The sequence below is a fragment of the Camellia sinensis genome, chromosome 3, assembly GCF_055761805.1.
Source record: "Camellia sinensis isolate YWXY chromosome 3, ASM5576180v1, whole genome shotgun sequence".
Taxonomy (NCBI): Eukaryota; Viridiplantae; Streptophyta; class Magnoliopsida; order Ericales; family Theaceae; genus Camellia; species Camellia sinensis.
Window position 1 is genome coordinate 123,908,525 of NC_138963.1, and position 27,311 is coordinate 123,935,835.

The window sequence follows — 27,311 nt, forward strand, 5'->3', positions numbered from 1 at the left end:
TTCTTTTTGTTGGCTGGCCATGGTTGTGTTCTTTGTGCTTTGCGAAGAGCAATTAGTGGAAAGTTGAACAGGAATACAATTTCTCTGCTTGTGAAGACGCAGAATGTAAGTTTACTATAGTTTATTTATTGTTTTATTACTATATTCAGTGTAATCATCATCATCATCATCATCATCACCGTCGTCGTCATCTTGATTGTTTTTGTTGTTATCATTATTTTCAATAAGCTTTCCTATCAGTATTTCATGTGACAATTTTGATCATAAAGTTGGTTTTAGTTTAGCTTTAGTCCCACTTATTATTTCTGAATTTATTCAAGACTCAAGTCACTTTTTTCTACTACTTTTAGATCAAGTACAGTTTTATAGTCATCTTCCTAGATAATTAGATGACGCTAAGCTGAGATTTTGTTTTTGTAATTTTCATGTTACTAGAAAAGACATTAATGTATTTTGTATCAGTGGAGAAGTCTTGTACGCTTGCCAAAGGAGAGCCGTTAGTTGTCTTGTCTTGCATGCACAGGGAAAGTTCACTTTTATAGGAGGTCAAATCATGGAGGCCAGTTCACAGCTGGACATGTGATTAATCTTCCTTGGTTTCACAATTAGGATACTGTGCCCATGATCAGACTGTGGGAGATGTATCATGGATTATAGCGGGTAGGTGTATGATAAGCCTTGAAGGTCATATTTAATACTATAAAGGTGGGTATAACATGTTCTTTGAGATATCACGAGTCTGGGTTAAAGCCCCTCTCTCTAAGATAGATCGAGGTGGCGTTACCTCAATGGGGTTGGCTGAGTGACGATGATTATTCATTGACTATAGCCTCTAGGTCACAAGTCAGGGATTTTGAGCTGAGATCCTTGGCCTACTCTAGTCTCGACCCAAGTTAATCTGGCAGCATAGTTCAAAATTAATTGTTGGATGGGAGTTTGCTTCTTAATTGATCACTTGTAGGCAATACGTTCAATCGATGGATGCAATTGGGATAGTGAAAAAGTTACTTGATCATTTGGTGGTGATTGATTCAAGGAGTTGCTCAATTGCTCATTGAGCAGGGTACTAGACGATTTCTTGAGCGATCATTGAAGGTCGATCAACGAAGTTGAACATGTGGTTGCTTGATTGGTAGACCGTTTGAGGGGGGATCCCTTAGCTGGGCCAAGGAGTGTTGAGAGCGGGCACTGCATGTGCTTTGCAGGCTTGTTGGTGCAACCCAGTTGGTGTGGACAGGTGGAAGTATATTATTGGCTTACGTGTCACCTCATGAGGCTAACACATGGCATTTGCTAGCCCACGTGGTTGGCCCTGCCAAAATGGAGATTACAAGTTTGTTTGTAATCTCATTATTCAATAGAGTTGATTTTTTTTTTTTTTTTTTTTTTTTTTAATGAGAAAAACTGGAATTTTTGCAGATTTTGAACTTCTATTTTGAGGCTATATTTTCACTTGCTTGGGAAACTATTTGTCTTTTGCACGTTGGAGGGTGGTAGTGGTTCTTTTGTTTGCTTTCATTGCTATTTTCAGCTCTCCTGATATTATTATTATTATTATTATTATTATTATTATTATTATTATTATTATTTTTTTTTTTTTACTTTTAATATTTTGGGCGTAAAAAGCAATGTTCCAAGGAAGAGTTGAACTTCATGGATCAGGTGGTCAACATTTTCACAATGACGTTGAACATTGCCTCACTTGTCAAACCACACAACACCCCATCCTGTGATCTAGTGTTGCACTGGTTTCCATGCCAAGAATAGATTATACTTCTCAAATGAAAGTAATTACACTCTCCTTAGTCAGCTAGATATGTTATTTGGTTAAGTGTGTAATATTTAGGGCAAATTAGAATTACAAGTTGAGGAACCAACAGGGTCCTCACCAAGTGGATAGGTATCGCTTTGGTAACTAAGATGCAATTAAGTGTCAATTTCATATTCCTCACCAAGAAATAAATAATTAATTGAAATGCTTATACAATGTCCCTTATGTTTTTAGCTATAGGTAAGCCATGCTTCCCCTCTTCTTTTCTCCCTGTACATGTGACACACATTGCTTTGTCATTATTTATTTATTTATTTTTTGGGTTTGTTTAGGATGAAGTTGTAGCTTTTCCACTGTATGTTGAGGCAATACGATTTGCTTTCCATGAAGAGAGCATGGTTCGAACAGCTGTACGTGCTTTGACACTCAATGTTTATCATGGTATGTGGCTATTTCCTCATCTAGGCTTACTTTTTTCTCTTTTTGTTGTTCATTATGCAAATGTGTAGCACTTCAAGTTTTTGATTTCACATTACCTTGCTTCCAGTTGGAGATGAATGTGTGAATAAATATGTCAGCAGCGCCCCTCATGCAGATTATTTTTTGAACTTGGTTAAATTTTTCCGAGAACAGTGCATGATTTTAAATGCATTGGTCTTGGATGCTTCAAAGTAAGAATTCTAACTGTCTTTTTTATTGTGATGGCAAATAACATTTACCTGCTTTCTAAGATGTATCATTTGGTTTATGAGACAGGAACAGCGGTCCAGAATCAACTCCTACCATTTTTTCTGCTGTAGATGAAATTGAAGACAATCTCTACTATTTTAGTGATGTTATTTCTGCCGGGATTCCTGATGTTGGGAGGTTAATAACAGGCAGCATTTTGAAGCTTTTGATTTTTCCGTTGCTTCTTCCTTCGTTGAGGAGGGAAGCAGTTGATGTATGAATCTTCATTCTTGTCTCTCTCTATCATTTTTATTTTTATTTTTATTTATTTATTTATTTATTGTTTGTAAGGTGTTTTGTTGCTCATTTATGGGGATGGGGTTTAGGGATGTAGGTGCTTTTAACTATTTGTTACTTCATTGTTTTAACCTAGGAAGCACGGATACGTATACGGGATACGGATACGGATACGATACGATACGGCGATACGACAAAATTTGAAAAACTAGGATACGGGTACGGCGGGGATACGTTCGTAAAAAATATTATTTTAACAATTTTTAGTAATGCAGTATGCATAAAAATAAAACTTAAAGCAAAAGACAACTTGATAAAGAAGAAAGATTCCTACAAAACTAAGAGTCTTCAAGGTCAATAGTTTCAACTTGTTCCCCTTCATCAGTGAATATCACAAGACCTTAGCTAAAGCCAAAGCCAAAAAACCATTCTTAAATAAAAATTTCAGCAAATATACTTTTTTAAGTCATCAATGATAGCCTAGGAAGCACGGATACGAATATGGTGATATGGGGATGTGGATATGGCGATATGTCAAAATTTGAAAAAGTGTGATACGGGTACAGCAGGGATACATTCATAATTTTTTTTTTTTTTTTTGTGATTTTAATAATGTAATATGCATGAAAATAAAACTTAAAGTAAATTAATAAATAAAGAGAGGGATTCCTATTAACCTAAAAGTGCTCAAACATTCATAAAACATTCAAAACTAAAAGCAAAAGCAAATGCAAATGCAAATGCAAATGCAAATTAAACATCATCCTTACATGCCAACACCAAAAAAAGAATGAGAGCAGAGAGAAGAAACGTGAGAGAGTGAGAAAGCGAGAGAGAAGTGAGAGAGACAACAAGGATACATCAATTTGACAAATTCTATTACTTAAGCTCTCACTATATTCCTCTTATGAAAGAACTAAACAAAATATTATAAGTAATATGTAACTTCGAGTATCCGATACTTCAAAATTAAGTATCCGATACTTCAAAATTAATAAAAAATTAATTAAGAAGTATCCGATACTTTTAAGAAGTATCCGATACGTATCCGCGAGTATCCGAGGAGTATCGGTATCCGATAAGTATCCGATACGGATACGTCACCCTTTTTGAAGTATCCGTGCTTCATAGGTTTTAACTTTTAACTCAATATAAGAAACTTGCTATTTCTAACCTTTTTTGTGTCCTGTTAATCCAGGGAATGAAGATTGGGCCCGTTACTTCTCTGTATTTACTTTGTTGCATTTTACGCATAGTTAAAATAAAAGATTTGGCAAATACTGTTGCTGCCACTCTTTTCTGTCCTCTAGAAGCTTTTATTCCATGTTCTGAAGCCAAACAAAATGGCCATGTATCTGGTTATGGTTTTCCTCATGAAAATCAAAAGCCAGACAATGACAATCATTGTCCCCCTAAGGTGCTTCATGGAGGTTTAATGGTTACCATACAAAACTCATCTAGTTCTTCAGAAACTCACTTGGAAGACGATGTCTTACAACATCATTTTAATGGTTCACAGTCCGCTTTAAGGTAACGTACATCATTACTTGCAGCTAATTTTAGATTGTCCTACTATTGCTCTTGTCAGCTTTAAGGTAACATACATCATTACTTGCAGCTAATTCCAGATTGTCCTACTATTGCTCTTGATGAATTAGTTAAACTAGATCCTTAATTATATGGTCTTCTAGGGAACCAGTTCTTTAGATCTCATCATAACACACTTGGACCATTTAGAAGCATGGATATAATGTTCATGCTTTCTGGACAATGTTCACTTCTAGTTTTGTACTCTTACATAAAATGATTTTTGTGGGGTTTTCTTTTAATTGTATTGTTGTTTTATTTGTTTCCCTTTTTTATCCTTTTTTTTCATTTTTCTGTTTTTTTTTTGTTATTTATTTCTTTATATTTATTATTTATTTATTTTGACTATATTGCTTTTGCACTTGCAATATTATGTTGGAGTTGGCCTTTAGTGCTAAATATTAGGAGTTTGTGTAAGTCTAAACCGATAAATCCGTAAGGAGATCATGCTTTCCAATTTCAGCTGCAGATTGAAGATTAGATGTAGCTATGTTTTTTTATTTTTATTTTTTTGGACCACCAACAACAAAAAAAAATAAAAATAAAAAGAAGCTATGATTTAGATATTGGAAGTAAAGTGTAGTTTTGATTCTTGAAGTATTGCTCATGCTTGCTTCCTACTCAACATTTGGTAACTGATCTTTATTAAGCCCAAATCTCATGCTAGGCACTGACCTCCTTCCTCATTCTAACCATGAAAAAAAATCTACGCGGTCTTTACAATATATCCACTGATATATTTGTGTATTTTTGAGTCCTTTCTCTGTTGACATTTTGTGCAATGTTTTCTAATATTTTATTAATTCCTTCAACTTATCCGAGACAATATCAATGATTTAATTTTTGCGAAGGTGACTGAGCTGGCTGATAGTGGTTATGAGGTAGGTGAGATATTGATAGTTGTACCAGGTTTGAGAAGACCGGCCTTGACACTTAAGTTGGAGAGGAAGGGTATTTGTGAAGGGAGTAAGGTTAAAAAAGGAAAAAAGGGAGTTAAATAGACTTCAATGTGGAGTTAATTATGATGGACATAAGGGGAATGAGGTGTTATATGGGCAGCTTGTTGTAAAGGAGAAGGTTAAGGGCAGGGTTGGTTTTAGCTAAGAGGTAAAGTCTTCTAAGGGGTAAAAGATCTAATTATGAAGGAAAGATTGTACCAAATAAGCATGTCAGTGCTTTTTTTATTTCCATAGATGATTTCAAGAGGCAGTTTAAGGAAAAGAATCCGAATGTTAAATCTTTTGTGGTTATTGAAAAAGAGGGTGGAGATAAATGGAAGTCAATGTCAAAAGAGGAAAAGGCTCCTTTGATGGAAATGAAGCTTTATTAAGGCAAATCTGGGAAGTGCCTGCAAAGTATAAGAAATTCAAGGAAGGTTAAATTCAAAGAAGTGATGATACTTGGATATTGGTATGATTTCATAGAGAAACTAATAGAAATCTTCTATAATTATGTTCTAGTATTATTATTTTTATGTTTTCTAGGATTTTTAATGTTAGGGGTATTTTGGTAATTTTATATTTGCGGACATGGGTCGCTCATGGGTCAAGTTATTTAGTTGAGTTTTATTTATATTTCTTATTTAGTCTTAAATAAGTTTTAGAAGTCTAAGATATTATAATAGTTTTTTTTTTTTTTTTTGTTCTAGTTGGTTTAGGAAGTCTCCTAATCCTATATAAAGCCATTAGCTTATAATTGATAGAGTTGATATTTTATAAAATGTTGAGAGCTTTGAAGCTTCTTTATGGGTTGTGTGATGCAATCAAACCCTAGGTGTAATGCCTAAGGAATTCTAGGAGTGATTCCTAGACCTTTCTTCTTCTTTTCTGTTTTAGTTTACTGTTTGCGAGTTACTGTTCACAGCTTTATACAGCCCCTAAACAGTGCTAAAATCCCATCTTCAGTGCTTAAACTCTTATCTATTTATTACCCTAAACAAACCTATTTATTACCCTAAACAAGCCCTACTTGTTCCCTATATTCTTATTGCAATTGTAGCCGTAAAATCCAATTAAAATCAGTCCCAAAAGGCTGGATTTGCTGCTGTCCCTATTCGTCCTGCATCAGTTTGGTATCAGAGCCTATGTTACATGGACTCTTCAAATTAAATCAAATACCCGTGTCGGACACCCGACACTCGGACAAGGGTATGGGATATGTGTCGGATACTTTTCAACGGATACTTCTTATATAATTGTATATAACACTATTATTATATGTATATATTGTTATATAATTGCTATAAATGTCATTTTGACACTATAAGTTACATATAATACCATTTTATCTCACATATTAGATTAAAAATATAAAAATATGATATTTTTTTGCCGAGTCCGCGTATCCTTAAATTTATGATTTGATGAGTCCGACCTCTAGATACATACCCGCACCCGACACCCGTATCCGAGTCCATGTAACATAGATCAGAGCTTAAGGTTTCGCCACTATGTTCTTACAAAGTGGGAGATCCTATGTGCCACAATATGTTATACCCCATAACAAAGAAGTTCCAAATTTCGAAGGAAGAGATGATCCTATGGTATTCTCTAATTGGCTTGTTTCAATTGAGGAATTTTTTGCTTGCTATGATTGGACGGATGATCGAAAAACAAGATTTGCCAAGATGAAACTTGTAGGTTTGGCACAACTTTGGTGGTAAGGTGTTGAAGAAGATATAAGAAGATTGGAATTGCCACCAATAAACACATGGCAAGAGATGAAAGCCAAGCTTCAAGAAAAGTATATACCTTCAAATAATCTTGTTGAGTCATGTGAGCAACTTGTTAATTCAAGACATGGCAACACTTTCTTTGAAGAATATATGCAAAGATTTGAGGCACTTGACACTCGAAATCGAGTTGTGGAAGAATCCTGTCGAAGACTTACTAGATTTAAACCTGCATTAAGCCCTATTATGAGGCAAGAAGTGCCACATCAGTCAAGATATAACATGGAGTACACACAAGAAGTCGTACCATAGCTGAAAGCTAGAGTTAAAGATCAAAAGCTTGTGCAATTGAAGTTACAGGTTAAGGAGAGCAATCAACCCGTGCACAAGGTAAAAGATGACCAGATTTTGAAGGATGACGATGCTCTTACTAATGATCCAAAAGCACCCCAAGAAGATCTAGTTATTACTAGAGTCCAAAGCGAGGAATTGGATGCTATGGAAGCTATGGGGATTGAAGAATCGAAGCAACCAACTGCTAGTGTTGAGCAAAATATGCCTTTAAAGCTATGTTACCTGAAAACGCTAACACCTTAGCGAATTATATATTGGTACGCACATTCCGAAACACGGTACACTTCTGTTCCAAAACAGTAAATTTAGGGATCCAAAGCAATCCCCAAAGTTTTATTTTTCAATATATTTCCTTAAATATTACCTTAGGAGAAAAACATCAAATATATGAACTAAAATCCATGGTGAGTTAAGTTTTGATAAGATAAAAATAAAAAATGGGTTATAATTTTTATAGAAATGATTTGCTACATGAAAATATATACATATATATTATTGGATACCTAATAGTTGAAAGAAAACTACTCTAGAAGTACCTTAAATTCTATTCCTATCGTACTACATTTAGAGCATGTGGTGTACCACATTCTCGTTCTTGCTCCCGTTCCCGTTCCATGTACCAGAATGATCCACATTCTAGGTAACATAACTTTAAAGCATGTGCCGGAGTTGCAAGAGGATTGCAAAATTGAATTGCAAAACAACATTTTTGTTGAGAAATCGATTGAGAATATGGAATCCATGCCTATTTGTAAGAATTTATGTATTATTGATTGATGTTTTTGTGTTATATTACAATGATTCATGATTCCTATATATAGAAGAGGATGAGTGTGTAGTAGGTAAGGAGTAGGTGAAGTGGAGGTGGTAGTGGTGTAGTGGGTTAGGTTTAATGGAGTAGGTGAGGTGGTAGTGGTGTAGTGGGTTAGGTTTAGTGGAGTAGGTTTAAGTGGGTGAAGTAGGTGGAGAGTAGGTGGATTTTAACAGCCCCCCGCAAACTCAAGGGGGATAGGAACTAACCAACTTGAGTTTGGAGAGAGTAACAAAACAAGAAAATACATAAAAATAAAAGAGGATAAGAGACACTGTATGGTCGTGTCAGACCATTGGTGAAGACACTGGATGGTGGTGTCATAACGTTGTAGAGGACACTGTATGGGGGTGTCATAACCATGTAGAGGACACTGTATGGTGGTGTCATAACGGTGTAGAGGACACTGGATGGCGGTGTCAGACCGATGTAGAAGACAGTTTATGGGGTCATGTCGGACCGTTGTAGCAGACACTGTGTGGTCGTGTCAGACCGATGTAGAAGACAGTTTATGGGGTCATGTCGGACCGATGTAGAAGACAGTTTACGGGGTCATGTCGGACCGTTGTAACAGACACTGTTTGTGACAGTTGTTGTGACAGTTTACTCAGTCTTGCTGGACCCTTGTAGAAACTAACCGGAATCAATGTCGGGACAGTTTACAGAGTCTTGTCGGACCCATGAAGGAGCTAACCGGAATTAATGTCAGGACAGTTTACAGAGTCTTGTCGGACCCTTAAAGGTGCTAACCGGAATCAAATGTCGGGACAGTTTACAGAGTCTTGTCGGACCCTTGAAAAAGCTAACCGGAATCAAATGTCGGGACAGTTTACAGAGTCTTGTCGGACCCATAAAAAGTCGCACCCTCAAAAGGTGTGCCCAATTCATAAAAAGGCGTGCCATCAAAAGGCGTGCCATCAAAAGACGTGCCATCAAAAGGCGCGCCCAAGTTGTCGGCGAGCACCGAGAGGCGCATGATGCGCGTGTCTGCCTCTTCGTCAGGGTCTTTATAAACTGAGGCTGAGGCTTGGAAGCAGAGACAAAAAACCTGCTAGAAAAACTCTGAAAAACTCTTCGTTTTCTGAGAGAGATTTCTGAGAGAGATACTCTGTAATACTCTGTTTTCTGAGAGAGATTCCTGAGAGAGAGACTTTGTAACACTCTGTTACCAACCCGTCTCTGAAACACTCAGCAACATGGCCTCTTCTTCCCGTCCAGCTACCCAAAACATGGCCTCCTCTTCCTGTGGTCTGCTCACGCTCTTTCCAGAACTGAACGAGCCCACAAGAGAAGTAACTGGTGCGGTGGCCAGTGAACCTCAACCAAACACCTCTGTGTTTGCTCCGTTGAACTTTCCGATGCGGTCGGTGGAGCAAAAAATGGCGGTGCAAACTGATATTGAGGCCAATCAGTATACTCTGAAGTCATGTGTGGAAACCATGACTGCGGTCACAAACTTGTCGCACCGGCTGCAGAGCAGGACAAATGAGGTGCAGCAACTAAACGCCCAACTGGCTCTGCTCCAACGCATGTATAAGGATGCGCGAGCAGAGATAAGTGTGCTAAAGGCAGAAAACAAGGAGCTGAAGCGGAAGGCCACCGTGATGTTCCGATTCGGAGGGCCGCCATATGCTGCAGTGGAGGAGCAGGGAGTAGTGATCATGCCCAGTGGAGTGGGAAACACGGAGGCAATACCGGCAAGGGCCGCCCAGGACGGAGGCAAGAAGAAAAGACCGGCGGCAGAGTAGAGAAAAATCCCACTGTGGGTGTGGTTGTTGTGTTGTTGTTGTTGTTGTTGTTGTTTTTTTTTTTTTTTTTTTTTTTTTTTTTTTTTTTTTTTGGGATGTATTGTTGTAAAATGGTGATCGGGGTTGATCCCGAGATGAATAAAATGAGTGTATTGTGCAAATCCAAATGGCGTGAAGGGACAAGACGGAGCAGAAAAATTAGATGGAATGAATAGAAGTTTTTTTATTTTTTTTATTTTTTTTTATTTTAAGAAAAGATAAAAAGTTGAGGTTCAGGAAAAGTGGGGCGGTGGAAAGAAGAAAAAGAGAAAAAAAAAAAAAATGATGATGGTGGTGGATGGAAAATATATTAAAATGGAAAAGTATATATATATAATAATAATAAGAATAGTGAATTGGGTGGCCCGAGAGGTTCAATGCATTTGCTGATTTATTTATTTATTTTATTTGTTTTGGGTAGAGTGGATCACATGGGTGAGGAATGATAATAAACACAATGCATATTTGTTTATGATGATGGTGGTGGATGGAAAATAGTTTAAAATTGTTATGATTGGAATAAGATAGAGCTAGGAACCAGAAGAGATACCATTCATTCCCCTGGGCCCATTTTGACTGATGAGGGTAATGAAAATCATGGAGATGATATGGGCAGTGAGATGCACGAAGACACCGAAGAGCTCAATGCATTGCTGTACTCTGATGGACTCGTTGTACGATAGCTTCAATGGCTTGAACCTGAATTTGCCTCCTGCCAGCAGTGGTATAACTGGTCCTGAAATGGTAAATATGCAGTTTGAACCCGTGGTGGATAGCTTCCTAGTGCCCAACAATCCTGACAGAGCCAAAGATTTAGTGGAGCCAATTGTTTACTCGCACCCAAACAAGGACCAGGAGCAGAATTTCCCCATTAATGATACTTTACTAGTTGGTGGTGGGGTCTCGAACCCTGTCACTCCAGTGTCTCCTGCAACAGTTTCATACCCTGTTATTGATTTGTCAGAAGTTGCACCGGCTCTGCCGTCTCCTTCTGCTGATGTTGTGCCGTTGCCTAAAGCTGATGTTGTGCCGTCGCCTAAAGCTGATGTTGAGCAGACCCTCCTTAGGGAACTTGAGGAGATGGGTTTCAAGCAGATTGATTTGAACAAGGAAATCTTGAGGATGAATGAATATGTCTTGGAGAATCGGGTTTGTTCTCAGGTAACAAGAGATCAAGGACAGAAGGTGGTGATTTTAAAGAATTCAACTGAGCTGCCAGAGACACAGAGGAAGAGAGAGGTTTGAATTGGTTGAGATCCGGCGGGCGGTCAAGGCAAGGTTGCCGCCCGCCGGAAGGCGAAGAACACCAAGATCTTTAACCTTGCTCTGATACCATGTAAGAATTTATGTATTATTGATTGATGTTTTTGTGTTATATTACAATGATTCATGATTCCTATATATAGAAGAGGATGAGTGTGTAGTAGGTAAGGAGTAGGTGAAGTGGAGGTGGTAGTGGTGTAGTGGGTTAGGTTTAATGGAGTAGGTGAGGTGGTAGTGGTGTAGTGGGTTAGGTTTAGTGGAGTAGGTTTAAGTGGGTGAAGTAGGTGGAGAGTAGGTGGATTTTAACACTATTGATGCAAATAGGAGCATTCAAATTGATTGTAAGCACTATATTACAAAGCCAAAAAAGATTAGAATGGATGATGGGGCAACTCAACACTTTGATCAATCCAAGGGTTCATCTTTTACTTCAATTGATTTCGTCATTCTAGATAAATTCAGCTTTAGAGCTGAAAATATCTTGTTGCTTTCATTGCTACCTCCAATAAAGAAGAAACGATGCTGTCAACTTGACCATTTTAATGTAAAGCCATGGATGCAATTTCAAAACTTGTGGACTCTTATACTCCAACACTTTAAAACTCGAGGTCGAGTTTTTTCCAAGGGAAAATGATGCAAAGTATAAGAAGCTCAAGGAATGCTAAATTTAGAGAAGTGATGATATTTAGACATCGGCATGATTTCATAGAGAAACTGATAGAAATCTTCTGTAATTATGTTTCTAGTATTATTAGTCTTATTTTATTATTATTTTTATGTTTTTTAGGATTTTTAATGTTAGGGGTATTTTGGTAATTTTATATTTGCTGACATGGGTTGTATGGGTCACCGACGGGTCGTCTTGTGGGTTAAATTATTTAATTGAGTTTTATTTATGTTTCTTATTTGATCTTAGATTAGTTTTGGAAGTTTAAGATATTATAGTAGTTTTTTTTTTTTTTTTTTTTTTTTTTTTTTTTTTTTTCTAGTTGGTTTAGGAAGTCTCCTAATCCTATATAAAGCCTTGTAATGCTTATAATTGATAGAGTTGATATTTTATGAAATGTTAAGAGCTTTGAAGCTTTTTTATGGGTTGTGTGATGCAATCAAACCCTAGGTGTGATGCCTAAGGAATTCTAGTAGTGATTCCAAGGCCTATCTTCTTCTCCTCTTTCTTCTTTTTTTTTTGTTTTTGTTTGCTGTTCACGAGTTACTGTTCAAAGCCGTATACAGCCCCTAAACAGTTCTAAAATCCCATCTTTCATGTTTAAACTCTTGCCTATTTATTACCCTAAACAAACCCTACTTGTTCCCTATATTCTTATTGCAATTGCAGCCATAAAATCCAATTAAAATCAGCCCCCAAAGGCCGGATTTGCTGCTATCCCTATGCATCCTGCATTGCATCAGGGGGTGAATGGTTTTTGGGTTCTTCGATTGTTGTATTTTTCTTTTCTTGTTTTCCTTCTTTTCTTTTTCTTAATTGTACAAGGGTTGTGTTGTGCCCTGGGGCATGTTCTCTAATACAAATTTTCTTCTTTGCTGATAAAAAAACTCGTTTGAGATTATTCATCTATCTATACATATTTTCAAGAAATTGTGATATATTCCTTTTATCAATATTTTATTATGTGGTTCTAATACATAATTAACTACATTTATTGGAAAACTTGATGGGAATCAATTGTCTTTCTAGATTAACTTATTTTTTGGTGTCCAGGTTTCTTAGTTGTTCATGCTAGCATTTGGGGAAATGAGAATTGAATTGGTTGATGTATATAACCCCTAGCTTTAATTATGTTTGCACATAAATTTCAACCAAATTTTGGATAAGATTCCGGGTTTAATTTGCTAATGAGAACCTAAAATTTGAAGTCTTTAAACTTATACAAATCAAGTGACATGTGGAATCTACAAATTTCAGAAGACAACACACTCAATCAAATGATTGCATATGCAGAGCTTGCCTACGGTGGTAACTTTAAAAAGATCAATATGATCAGTGAAGATACATGATGGGATACGATAAGGTTGCATTTAAACGATATTGTCATTTGTTCAAATTCAATTGAGGGATAATTAAACTGGAAGATTGGGAGTTAGAAGAAATATAGAACCTAGAGAATCATGAAATCTAAGGATATATGTTTATTCAAGAGTGACAACTCTCAACACAGTGTGATGGCATGTTATAGGTAAAGGGTTCCAAACCCATTCATTGTACCTTTTAATTTTTTATTTTTTATTTTTAAGATTGTATTTAGTTTAGGGGCTTTAAATCTCCAAAACTGTAATGAAATAATTCTTTTTTGTCAATTTTTTTTCCATTCTTCATTAATAATTAACGATCTAGAATCCAGATCGGAAATAGGAACCTACAATTTTATAATCAAAACTATTTTGTTTAGCAAATAGTGGATGTTGAATTTCAACATGTGCTGAGCTTTTCACGTTTCGAAATTTGTGTCTAAATTATGAACCAATTTCTTTGCTACTTCCTTGTTGGGAGTCCTCATATGCAACCATGGAATCAGTGTGTTTGACATTTCCTTTTTGTTAGAGGAGGACCCCCACCCCAATACAAAAATTACAAAGAAGATTGTAATAGAGAACGTGTTGAGGGGGCACAACCCTAGGACTATCAAGAAAAAATAAATTCAAAAACAAAAACTAAAGATAACACCTGCCCTACACCAAACCCAAAAAGGCATAAAACCGCATGTAACTAGTAAAATACATCAATATAGTGCCATCTTCACAAAAGGTTCCTTCTTTGCATCTCCATTTAGCTTCACCGGCTTTGCCAATAACTGTTGCTTAAGTTACTTTTGGATGCTCCTCTTTGAATTTTATTTTAAAGTCTTCCATAGAGACAAGAAAAGCGTTGCCATGCTTCTTGGATAATCTACTAGTTTCACCTGAAGACCTACCATCACTTTTTCCTGCAGTATATCTCCCCTTCAAATGACCATCATAATTTCTTTTCGGTATGTTGTTTCAGGTAGTTCGGAAATGAAAACATTTCGGAAACATTTTGGAAAACATAAGGGAAAATGATAAAAGAATTTGAAAACTTTGAAAATGTTTAGTATCAACAACTAAAGTTGTTATAAATGTTAATACATTATTCTCTATAAGTAAATAATTGCAAATGTTGAGGTCTATGAATATTAGAAACTCATAAACAAAAAGGTTAAAGGCTTAGCTGGAATAGGGATTTACCACCGCTAAAAAAAAACATTAAAAATGAAAATTCTAGTAGTATTAGGGATGAAAAAAGAAAAAAAATGTACTTTGCGCTTGCAGTAACAAAGAAAGAGAATAAGTGAGTTGATTATGCTTATTTTGTCTTCTTCTTTGTATCTCTACTTTTCTCATTTTTAGTTTCTCATGTTTTCCAATAAATTTAATATTTTTCTGATTCTCGCAATTTTTTTTTGGGGGGATAAAAAGTGGCGAATAGAACATTATCGAATATTGTTAATAGGTATCAAAACAACGCAATGTTTTGGTAAGTTTCATAGAGCTATGGTGCATTCAGGAATGTTTGGTATGTTTCGGGGGAAACATTGGAATTTCGATACTCTACTATTGTTTCATTTCGATTTCCTAGGAAACAAAACATTTCTGTTGTTTCTATGGAAAAGAGATGAAAATTTGTTCTTTGAATAATAATAAATCCTTTGAAGCTCCCAATCATTTCTAGTAGGCAATCACTACCCGTTGTTTAGAAGCCTTTTGTATCTCACCAGATTCCTCCGGTGCAGGATCATTATTCGTACCTTCATCAACCAACTTTGTTGCCTTGGAAATCACATGTTCAATTCAATCATGTTTAAGACAATCTCCATAAACATTTTTAGTGGTGAATTCCTTAATGTTTCCACTTAAACTATCATCCTCCTCGAAATTGGAACCATTAACATCAATGTCAAATGATATGTCAACCGAATGTCTTACACTATTCACTTCCCCACTCTCTACTTCGCAAGTAGGAACCTATGAAACAAGGTTACAGGTACAATTACTGGTACTAGTACAATACGGGTACATCAATACGGTAAAATTCAAAAAAATAAGGTACGCGTACGGCTTGGTACACTTGTAAAAAAATATTTATTTTTAATTTAGAGTAATGTAAAAATTAATTAAATAGTTTAATTTGTTAAGGTCAAACCTACAATTAATATTTAATGCCAAAAGTAAAGATATAAATCAAAATTAAATGTCAATATATGAAATAACCTGCAAATCATAGTTTAATTTTAAAATCATGCTAAGTCTAAAACAAAAAATAAAAAGGAAGTCTAGTGAAAGAAGTTTTATTTTTGTAGTAGAAAAAAATATTGTTTCAATTGAGGTACGGTACGTCTTGGGTATATATTAGGTACGTCTAGGTACGTAAAAAATTAAGAAGAAAAAATTTAGGTACGCGTTTTATGTACCCGGTATCTATGTAGAAGTACCATATGAGCTACCATACGCCGGTAAGTACCCGGTACGGGTAAGACATGTTTTTCGAAGTACCCATGCTTTCATAGGAAGCCACTAAAGGGATTGTTTCCAAAATTGGTGCCCCACTCTTTATCACTGAAGACCCAACCCCCAATTCTGATACCTCCTATGCTCCAGGCTCCTCTGTCGCAGAAGCTCCTCCTCCAAGATGCACTCCAACCAACCTAGTCTCCTCCTCCACCTTATGCTTGAAAAACATCAACTCATCAACCATTGCCTGCTGCAATATCTCCAGAAATTGTCTCATGCTGCTCCAAATCATTCCTTTGGTAGTACGCTTAGTCACCCCTTCTAGAACTCCCCCACTCACCTCATTTTGGTTGCTAATAGAAAAAGAAGACAAAGCCAAAACACCAGAACAGATCTCAAAACTTAAGACATTGATATTGCCATTAAAAAGACCAGAGATTGTTAAGTTAGGAGGCGCTGTAGCAAGTTAAGTGGGAAACCTCCGTGGAGTAATCTCCTCTCTTAAGCTTTGTTTACTGGAGCATAGGAGGAAACCAGGTTGGGTAGGTGAGCGCCATTAGTGGTTCCAACGTGGTGCCGGTGGAATTGGAAGTGATAGTGGTGGAGAAAGTGAAAGTGGAGGAGGTGATTATGAAAGAACTTGGAGAAGTAGGGCATGCTATATACGCAGCGTAGTCCTGACCATTTCTAATTAGTCTCACCATGGGGGTGGAGCAACTTGAGTTCACTGGTTGAGTATTTTAAGAGCAGAATTATTGTGAATTGACTAGATTTAGAATAGTAGAGTGAATTCTGAGGTGCCCATTTTCTAATGGTTGTTTTTGGGTTCCAGCTGAATGCAGGCATCATGAGCTTTATTATCTTCTTCTATACTTCTATACTATTATACATGTGAAGGCTAGAGTTGGTATTGATGTCTTATTTTGTGGTTTTTCCTAAAATAGCCCTGTAGTAGTTACATGGGTAGTTATGCCCTAAATCTATACTATTATATATGTGAAGGCTAGAGTTGGTATTGACATCTCATTTTTTGGATTTTCCTAAAATAGCCCTAAAGTAGTTACATGGCCATCACGTGGGCAGTTTTGCCCTAAATTCAGGTTTTTTTTTCTTTTCTTTTTCAAATATCTTAACTTCTGATCCTTGCAAATTCATTTTCATTTTCATTTTCAGATTTTGAATTCAATCATACAGTTTATAATCTTATATTTCTGAAATAAAATAATCATATGTGCACACATCGCGTGTGCTGTCACTTCTAGTTGGCATCGAGTGTCAGGCTGGCAGCACTTGTACAAGTTGGTCAATCAGTAATGAACCTTTTCTGCGGTCATGTTTGTATAAGAAAGCCAATGAGAAGTCGGCAAATAGGTCAGTCGACAAACACCTTGTATGTCGTTGCTGTGGAGCAATATGCAAGGGCATATAAGTAGCAAGAAATGAGATGGAACACTCAAAAGTAGGGACTTCATCCTTACCAGACTGCTCTCTTTGTATAATAGCTTTTAAGACACTAACAAAGTGATGCTGGAAAGATCGGTATTGCTTCAACAGACATGAATTAATTCATTGCCTTCAGGCCATGATCTGACAATGACAATTTGCCTGCACAAATATTTATATACTTGAATGCCTCTTTTTCCAATTTTTTGCGATGTTAAGGAGTGTAATCAATAACTGTTTCGTTATTGAAATTGTAATTTTTTTCATTATTGACATTCTGCTGTGTAGGGAGGCTTTGCTTTCTTATATTACCAATGGTGATGATGTTCAAGTTTTTGGTTCCTTGAGCATGTTGGCTACATTGTTACAAACGAAAGGTTATATATCATTGAACTTATTGATCGTACTTTACTACTACTTATACATCTGTTTTCTTATCAAATTTCTGTGTCTGCAGAACTGGAGGAATCAATGTTAGATGCCCTTGGAATTCTTCCACAACGCAAACAACATAAAAAACTCTTGCTGGTATGTTGTAGTGATAATTATATTTCTCATTTTGTATTAATGTCCTGTGATTCCAGTGTGCTTAAGAGTAGTTTGTTATTAGGTGGAGACGAGTCCTCCTCTACCCATGTTATTTGGTTTTCAGTCTGAGGCTTGGCTGCTCGATATGTTGCCATTCTTAACTCTGTTGTTTGTTGGGTGTACTGCGTAACCTCACCCCTCCGCCATAATAATAATAAAAAAATACAAAAAACAAAAGAAAATAAAGAACAACAAAAGAAAGTAAGAAAATTTGTGCGCGCACACGAAAAAAAGGGAGAAGATTTTTTTATTTTATTTTATTTTATATATCCTGCCATGTCTTTCACTTCTTTGTAAGTCTTTAATAATTTCAATGTCTTATATAAGGGAGAAGATTTTATGATCTGAGTGTACAAATCGTGACTCTTTTGGGCTTAGATTTTTTTTTTTTTGGTTTTTGTTGTGCTTGTTCCATCTCCCCGCTGTTTTCCTTTGTTGTGTTTTGACTTTCTGACACTGATACCAATGAAATGTACATGCTTCTTAGGTTTGGCTTACTTTTCATCTTTTGGATTCTCCTTTTTCAAAAGTCATTTGCTGGTTTATTTGTACATCTAGGGTTTTTTTAGTGTGTTTTCACAGTTCTGTATCTGAGGGGTTTCTTTCTTTCATATCAAACAGCTCTCATTGTTATCTCAACCAATTTGTGGTTTGTTATGATTTCTTCTCGATTTGCAATGGTAGAGGTTCTTGGTGGATGTCTTTTTCAGAGATAATTGAAGGTAGGTTGTCGAGGGAGGAGCAACATTGGCTTGAGGAAGAAGCATGGTGGAAGGTTTAACTTGATTCTTTCTTAAATTTCAAATAAGCTTTGTTTGAAGGGGAGTAATATGGGTTTGGTGGTTAATCAAGTAAGGTGGTGAGGGCGGTGGAAGAGGTGACTTATGGAAGCGGCGACTGTGGAGAGTAGGAAGGTGGAAGAGGCGATTGCGAAGGTTGTAGATGGAGTGGGAGATTTGGAGGAATAGATGTGCAAAGGGAGTAGTGGTAGCGGTGAGGCAGCTCTTGATGGTTCTGTGGTGGTCAAAGATGGAGAAGGGGTTAGGGGAGGAATGATGAGAGGCATTGAAGGGTCACGTGTGCTGTGGGAATTCTCTAGAAGGAGATATTTGAATTTCAATGAGAAGTGGGGGAGTAATCTAAATCTTAGATGGCTTCATCCAGTGAAGCCACGTGGTGGTAATCAGACGATTTATGGATGTGTTTTTTTTAGGCTTGTGGATTGGTCATAGGGTTTGTCCATGGGCTATGAGAGGTGTATTTAGGGCAATATTCTGAAACTCGGACTGTTAACCAAACCGGAAAAGTGACTAGGTCAAGGGTCACTGGTTCAACCGTCGGGTCAACCGGTATTGAACTGTAATGTCGTGACTACCTAATAAATATTTTAAAAAATTATATTTAAGTACAAAAATATGTATTAAAATACATTCATTTAAAATATTTCTATATTTTAGGATAGATATTTACATAAATATATTTACCAAATATATATGTTTATACATCTATTTTTATATTGATATTGTTTGAAAAAATGTTTATTATGCTAGTGTTTGAGAGTAAATAGATTGAAACAATAAATAACATATTTACAAGGTGGAATAATGGCCTAGTAGAAATAAGCAGGCTCTTTTGAGCTTGAGGTTCCGTGTTCAATTATGAGGACAGGCTTTTTCCACACCTGCACCAAGCGTATTTGAGTGCGCAACAGTTTGGCCAGTTTTCTTCAATCGGCGCTGGGTCGTGCGGTTGGCCGGTTCAACTGTGGGTTTATCCGGTTTAGCCAAACGAGGCCAGGTTTCAAGGTAAAACGATTTTGAGGGTGTATTTGAATCGGACCTTAGACTAGTTGACGGGTCAACCGGTTGAACTGGTCGGTCCAATCCAGTTTTTAAAACATCAGAGTTAGGGTTGGGCCTGATGAATCATTTTATGATTTGGCCCAGACATCAAGAATGTTTTCCAAAATCTCCTCATTTAATAATTTAAATTTGAAAATGACTTCTAGATAATCATTTTTCCAAATTCTTTCCACTGATAATTTGACATAATGATTTTCTATTTATCCCTTGATGATTTGTTGATTAGTTGAAATATAGTGCCTTCTTTGTTGTTTCACTGCAGCAAGCTTTGGTGGGTGAGGGCTCAGGTGAAGAGCAACTTTTTTCTTCGGAGAGTAGCTCAATGAAAGATGGAATCGCTAGTGAACTAGATAGCTATTTACAAAAGCTAAAGGTATCTATTCTGTTTCTGGCATGCTGCTCCTCCCCCTCTTTGCAATACATGCTGCTAACCCCCTTCCTTTAGTGTGGCTGCTCATTCTCTGTACGTCTTAACCATAGTTACTCTCTTTTAGTTAAATCTGTGATCTTGGTTGGCAAACAAAAGTTGTTTACGGTGCTTGTTTCATTTGACTGTTTCTTAACAGTTTCAGGAAGAGACCACCTCATATTCTGTTCTAAAGAGCTGGAGAAAACTTATGCCATGCGTATAATCACATTACATAATTCACTAATTGGCTGATCTTGGACCCAACAAAGTCTTAAGAAATATGTTAAAAGCAAGAATGCTGTATTTTCTTGGCAGTGCGGGAAGACTAATGTCTGAGCAAAAAAGTTTGTCCATTGTACAAAATTATTATTCTAAGCAAATATTTCTTGCCTTTCTTTTCCCTTAGTTTGATGAAATTATATGTTTATCTAGTCAATGGTGACTTACCTTCTTGATAACATACCAAAAGGGTGATCCAACAATTTCCACCATGCCTTTTTGCATAAAGTTGCACATGGTGAATGGTGAACTCTTGACATTTGTTTTTGTTGTTGTTATTATTATTATTATTATTATTATTATTATTATTTGAGGGATGCATAGATGACTAAATATCCTCTTGAGGGCATTTTGGGCATAATCAAATAGTTTTTGATTGGCTATGTTCGCCCCCACATTCATTTATCTACTATATCCAACATATAAAATCACTCTGTAGTAATAGTTAAGTAGTTAAGTGTATACTTGGATCAATGTTTGTTTCTATTACTCTATATGTTTGGTGAAATTGAAAAGTTGAAATAGCAATATTAATGTGTTAAATTTTGAACTTGTGTCAATTGGAAAATAATCTGTTTGTGCATGCGTGTATGCATGCAAGCATGGTGTGTGTGCATTTCTCATTTTGTTGGTTATATCTATGGTACTAGATGGAGACATTAATTAACATGGGAATCCAAATTATGGTAGGGGTGAGAATTTACCGCCTTAACTCTTTTCATTCAGACCTACAAACTCCATCTTTAGATAATGAAGTAATGCTTTCTGTTGGTATTGTTGATTAATCCCTGCAAAAGCCAGATATCATTTTTGTAATAAAGAGTTCACCATAACCTATGGCCCATTGAAAATATGGTCGGTCTGTCTCTTTGACTCTCAGTCTGGAAGTCATTCTGTAAGTTATTAAGTGAATAAGGGATTTGGAAGGCAGAAGCAAGCATTGAGATCAAGCTTACTGCTTGCCTGCTCTAGCGGAGTCCAAGTGGTTTGTTAAACCACCTCTATTTTGATCATAATTTTCCTTCAGTATAATTCATGGATGCTTTGTTATTTATTTGAAGCAATAAAAAAAAACACGATATTTTAATTTTCTGTTATTTTAAGAATAATATGTGCAAAAGGGTTTTGATCCTACAATTTCATATGATATAAATGTTTTTTTTCTGGAACTTATCATTACACTTAAATTGGTCCGGGCGAGAGTTTCCCTCTCACCTGGGTGTTTTCATATGTGCCACACTCATAGAATTTGGATGTCATTGTTGTCAATATTTTAGTGTTTGTGTAGTGCTATAATTTTGTCATAAAGTTATTTTATTTTTCCTTGTATGTAATTCTTGCGTTATAATTTCCATATTTTTTTTCCCGTAAGTTTCCAAGTTCCCTAAAATGTTTCTGGAATTGTTATGGTGTTTTTATTTGTATTCCTTTTCTATTACTGAATAATTTGTTAGCTCGTGAGTGCAAACCTCCCCGCTCACTGGAATGTTGGATTGTTTTGAGCTCATGTCAGCTTGGTTACATTTGGCTGTTGTAAATTGTGGCAGGTTCTCTTATCGATGCAAAAGATTGGCATCGACTTGTTTAAAACTTAAAATATTTCATTTGTAGAACTTTTACTGAGCAAGTCTAAATTTTATTGTTCTTTTTTATTTTTATTTTTTATTTTTTAAATAATCGATAAGAGAGATATTAAAAGAAGAGATGTAAACTACAAAGAGAAAAAGAACAAGATATCCTCCAAAAGAAGAAAAAGAAAAAATAAAACAAAATTACGACCTGCAAGTTTAGTTTATTGTTCTATGTATAGTGGTGTAAATTTTTATCTAATAATTTCTAGTGTTATTTTTCTTTGTTATTAATTTCCTTATTTTTTTGTTTTTGGCTGTGAGCAGGATCAGTATGGATTGTCATGTTCTTGTCCAGAAGTTGGAGTGAGCCCTCGTGTACACAGATTTCAGGTACGCTTTACATCCAGAATCAAGTTTTACGATTGCTCTTTTCTTTTTTCCCTTTAGTTTTTGTTTATTATGTATTGATTCTTTCCATCTTCCATGTTATTACATGTTGGTCTGGGAAGCAATGATTAAAAAGCTTGATGTGTAATGAAGAGTAAAAAGAACCAAGATAATAGGCCGGGAAGCATAGGAAATTACATATGGCTATGGGTACTTTGGCACTTACCTACTCAAAAAGATTCATATACACCCCTCGAGAATCGAAGTTTTGTATGACATGTAGAGGACTATGACTTGGATGCCAAGTAATCTTAATTGGACCATGGTGAAGTCTAAAAAGGTTTGGACATTTCGTCAAACTAATTACAGCCATTATGTATCTTACTAATTTGGCCAAGCAGTGTGAGTGATAGTGTTCGGGATGTCTGGGAAAAGCTGATCTGGAAAGATGGTAGGTGCTCAGCTGGCAAGGGACCATGGGAGGCTGAGGAGAGCCAAGGGCATTCTTAAGAGAGAGAGAAGATGGCAGTGGAGGGAGAGAGCCTTCCACTTTTGTTAGAGAGATTGATAAAAATGCTTTGTTATGTTGTTGATGCAAGGGGAGGATCCATTTTATTGCGAGGTCAGACTGTTTATCTCAAATTATGGTGGACAGGTGGTTTGATCCCCTTGGTTTGATAAACAAAGGCGTTCTTTAAGTTAATGCCACTATAAAACGTTGGCAGATGCTTTGACTAAGCTTTCATGGCTTCAATCCCAGTTATCTGAGCTTGAGATTTTCCAATCACAACCTCCAATTTTATTGTGTCGAACTCGGTCTTCCATGGTCATACCAAGTGTGCCAACATTGATTTCCATCTTGTCCAAAATTTAGTGGCTCATAAAGAACTCCAATCTCAATTCATTTCATCCCAATTTCTTCGAGACAAGCTACAAATCTGGACCTTGGATCCTCCAACTTGAGGGGGCCTCTAGAGATAATGTTTGTTTGTATTTTTCAATATTCAAGGCTATGTTGGGTTTGGTTTTCATAAACTTGTTTTAGAATCTTAAAAAAAAAAAGAGACTAAAATTTAGCTTGTGAAAAAAATGAAAAAAAATCAAAATTACTTTTCTTTTTTATATAGTTTTTTCTTTTTGGAGGGAAAGAATAAATTCTAAAAATTCAAAATAATATTTTTTGTCTTTATTTTTGTCATACATTCAGAATTTTTTTTTTTCAGAGAATGAAACCAAATATTCAAAAGTGTTTTATCTTATATGTACACATACCAAATTGTAACAACTTCCATTTATTTATGAGTATTAGACTCAGAACCAATGTGTGTTGAGAGAACATTTTCAAAAAATAGTAGCAGCAAGTAAAACTAGTTGTTTCCTAAAAATGAGGTGTTTTCAGAATAATTTTACAAAAATAGATTTTGGAACTAATTTTCAAAACCAGTTTTTTGTATTAATTTTTCGCTTTTTTCTCTAAAATCAAATGCATTTAAACTTTGAAGTCCCCCCTTCTGTTCTTAGTGTTTCTCGAACATTCTTGATATGTTTGGTGTGTGGAAGAGAAGCTTGAGTAGACTTTCCCATTACTTTCTCTTGTGGTAGTGGACATAGGAGCCTCGGTAAGTGATTCTCTTAGGAAAGATGGTTCCAGTTTTTTTTTTTTTTTTTTTTTTTTTTTTTTTTATGTGTGTGTGTGTGTGTATGGAGATATTGTTCTCTGGAGAGAGATGAATGTTTGGGAGGTGGGGGGAGTTAGTGGATTTTCTTAGGTTTCTTCATGCTATTACTCATATTGGAGAGGGTGAGGATATTTTGAGATAGCATTTTGAAGTAAAACTTTTCTATGAATTATTGGTTGGTCATGAAGGTTCTTGGGATTTGGATATCTAAGGCATTGTCCAAGGTTGCCTTCTTTTGCATTCATGGATGGTGACTTATGGTAACATTCTTACTATTGGTAATTTAAGATGAAAATTCATGTTTATTGGTGTTGCTGTGTAAGCAATATGGGGAATTAAGCATCAAAATTTCATTTTAGTATGTTATTTCGAGTAGTTTGGAAATCGAAACATTTTGAAAATATTTTGGAATGTTTCTAAAACATAAGGGAAATGATAAAAGAATTTGAAAACTTTGAAAATGTGTAGTTACAAAAATTAAAATCTATATAAATGTTAGTACATTCTCAATTATTAAATAATTGCACATGTTGAAGTCTATGAATATTAGCTCATAAACAAACAAGAGGGTTCTAACTTGCGATAGAGATTTAACATTGCCAAAAAAAAAAAAAAAAAAAGAAGCAAAATTCTAATTGTAGGGATGAAACTAGAAAAAATAACTTCGCACTCGTGGTACCAAAGAAAGAGAATAAATGACTTAATAATGCTTGTTTTATATTATCTTGTTTGTCTTTACTTTTCTCGTTTATAGTTTATTATTTTCTTGAATAATTTCAATTTTTTTTTTCTTATGATCACATTTTTTTATAAAAATTTTGACAAAAAGAGACAAATAAATATGACCATCGTCACCTTATTATTTCGTAGTGTTTTGGTGCTATTTAGAATGTTTCAATGGAAACATTAGAATTTCTGTATCCTACTACTATTTCGTTTTGGTTTCCTAGGAAATGTAAATGTTTTGCTATTTCGATTGAAAGAAACGATTTTTTTTCCCTCCTTTGTATTGAATTGATCAATCACTTTATTATTCATTGAATGGTGGCTAGAGTTCTTTGGGCCATCACTCTTGGTATGGCTTGGTTGATGTGCGTTCTTTCTAAGAGCATTTTGGATCACATCTACTCTTGGATGGGGATTAGAGTGGGGTAGAGAAAGAAAAAGGCTTTAGGCCTGTATGGATTGTTTGTGGGGAGTGCAACTGGATGATAGTAAGAAGGAACTGCTTTTGAATTAAAACTAGAATTCTGTAGTTGGTTCTCGAGCATTGTTGATCGAGCACTGAACCAATTTTTGAATTTTGTAGACTTTTGAGTGAATAGTCTACATTTGGGTTGACCCACTTTTGTTCTCATTCGTGGCTGGTTGTGTCCCCCATCTAGTACTATTTTTTTTTCTTTTTTTGGTTTATTATAGTTTGGCTGTTTCTGTCCCCCTTTGACTTTGGTTTATTATACTTGGACCCATCAATTATATAACTTGTTTTATTACAATGTCGGATACCAAAATCTAAGCCATCACATGCAAATTCACTAGTGCCGCTTATGCTTATTGGGCCAATGTAAAGAAGAATTTTCTTCTTGATCTGAAAAAATGGGGTTATGTTTCTGATTCTATTCCTCATCCCTTGGACCTAAAAGAAGAAGGATATCTGACTTCCTGTGATACTTGAGATTGTGATAAAGCCCAAGTTCTGACATGATTTCATAATTCTGTTGATGACCATATTAGGATGATGTTTTCTAAACACAGTACTGCCAAGGAGATGTGGGATTATTTAGTGTTTATCAGCAGTCCAACTTTGTCAAGCAGTATGAGCTGGAAATAGCTATTTAGGGTGCTCGTCAGCGCGATAAATCTATTTAGGACTTCTATATTGAGATGACAGGTCTCTGGGATCCATTGGCTCTTACAGAATCATCTAGCCTCAAGGTTCTAGATGCTTATATTGAGTTTTGGGAGCAGGGTTTTTTAGTGTAGTTCTTAACGACTCCCTCCCCTCAGTATGAGGGTATCTATGGTGGCATCCTTCATCGGTCTCCTCTTCCCTCTGTGGATGCTATTGTTTGTGAGCTCCTTTCCGAGGAAACCCATCTAAAGACGGCTAGTCAGAGACTATCTTTATCTGTCTTTCTGGCTCCTGTTCAACCTCCACTACTATCGACCCCACCTCCTCATCAGCTTCAGGCCACTGCAAAGCCTAAGAAGGGTCCTCTGGCTTCAGATAAGTGTGCTTTCTGCAATTAGAAGGGCTATTGGAAGTGTAAGTGTCCCAAGAAGAGATGTGCATCGTCTCAGTAGTCTCAGTCACAGTTCTAAGCTCCTACTCAGAGTACTTTTTGGCCTCCTGCCGCTTATACTGCATCTGCTCCAATTGTAGATCCTAACTTGCTTCCTTGACTGCTTAGATTGCTCAGTTTCAGCATATCTTATCCACCTCCTAGCCATCCTTACCTGCTTCTGCTCCCATCTCTTTTCATTCAAGTTTGCTTGGGTCTTCTTCAGGTATCTTTTCTTCTGTCTAGCATTTTGACTTTGGTGTCTCTCATCATATGGCTCCTTAACTCTCCTTCAAAATTTCCCTCCCTTTCCTATTACGATTAATACTGCTAATGGGCCTGGTATGTTTGTCCTATCTATTGGGTCTGTCTTATCCTCTTCCATGTCTGTTGTTACTATTCCCTTTGGTTTTTTTTGTTCTTTGGCTATCTGTTAATTTGTTATCTATCAGTCAATTTGATGTTTTTGGTTTTGATTTTATCTTTTTTTCTTCTATCTGTGGTGTGTAGGATCAGATATCTAAGAAGCAGATTGGGGCTGGGCTGCCATAGAGTTGGAAATCTCTATGTGATGGAAAGCTCGCATATCCTTCTATCTATCTCTTCCGTTGTACTTTCCTTGTTTCAGTTAGATTTTCAATCGAGTTAGTTTTATTTATGACATTCTCGCTTAAGTCATTTGTCTGTTGATCGCTTACGGTCTTTAGTTCAATCATGATTATTAGGTAAAGTTTCTCCTAGTCAAATTACTGAATGTCAGGGTTGTAAACTTGCCAAAATTACTACTTTACCATTTAATAAAAGTATTATTTTTTGTTTCTTCATTTTCTCTTGTGCATATTGATATTTGGGGATCCTCTCTTGTTCTCACTAAAAGGGGTTCTGCATACTATGTGCTTTTTTTGGTGATTGCACCTGCTATATTTGTGTTTATCTTATGACTTATAAATTTGATTTCTACTAGATATATCGTACCTTTCAGTCTTTGATCACAACACAGATTGGGTCTACAATTAAAATGTTACGGCTAGACTTGGGTGGGGAATATTTTAAGACTGAGTTCTAAGAGTGTTTGGTCAATTTGGGTACCCTTCATCAAACTTTTTGTCTTGATGC

The 27,311-nt window shown here is 36.0% G+C and overlaps 1 protein-coding gene across 4 annotated transcripts in view; it reads left to right on the forward strand.

Annotated features, from left to right (window-relative positions):
- LOC114280601 (CLEC16A-like protein) overlaps positions 1-27,311 on the forward strand; it is a 49,002-nt gene that overhangs the window by 7,698 nt on the left and 13,993 nt on the right. For all 4 annotated transcript variants that reach the window (XM_028222987.2, XM_028222986.2, XM_028222988.2 and 1 more), the window contains exons 6-14: positions 48-105; positions 2,104-2,212; positions 2,319-2,442; positions 2,528-2,714; positions 3,936-4,267; positions 17,427-17,515; positions 17,596-17,666; positions 19,851-19,961; positions 22,172-22,237. In XM_028222987.2, the coding sequence (XP_028078788.1) occupies positions 48-105; positions 2,104-2,212; positions 2,319-2,442; positions 2,528-2,714; positions 3,936-4,267; positions 17,427-17,515; positions 17,596-17,666; positions 19,851-19,961; positions 22,172-22,237 (1,147 nt within the window). The remainder of the gene's footprint in view (positions 1-47; positions 106-2,103; positions 2,213-2,318; positions 2,443-2,527; positions 2,715-3,935; positions 4,268-17,426; positions 17,516-17,595; positions 17,667-19,850; positions 19,962-22,171; positions 22,238-27,311) is intronic.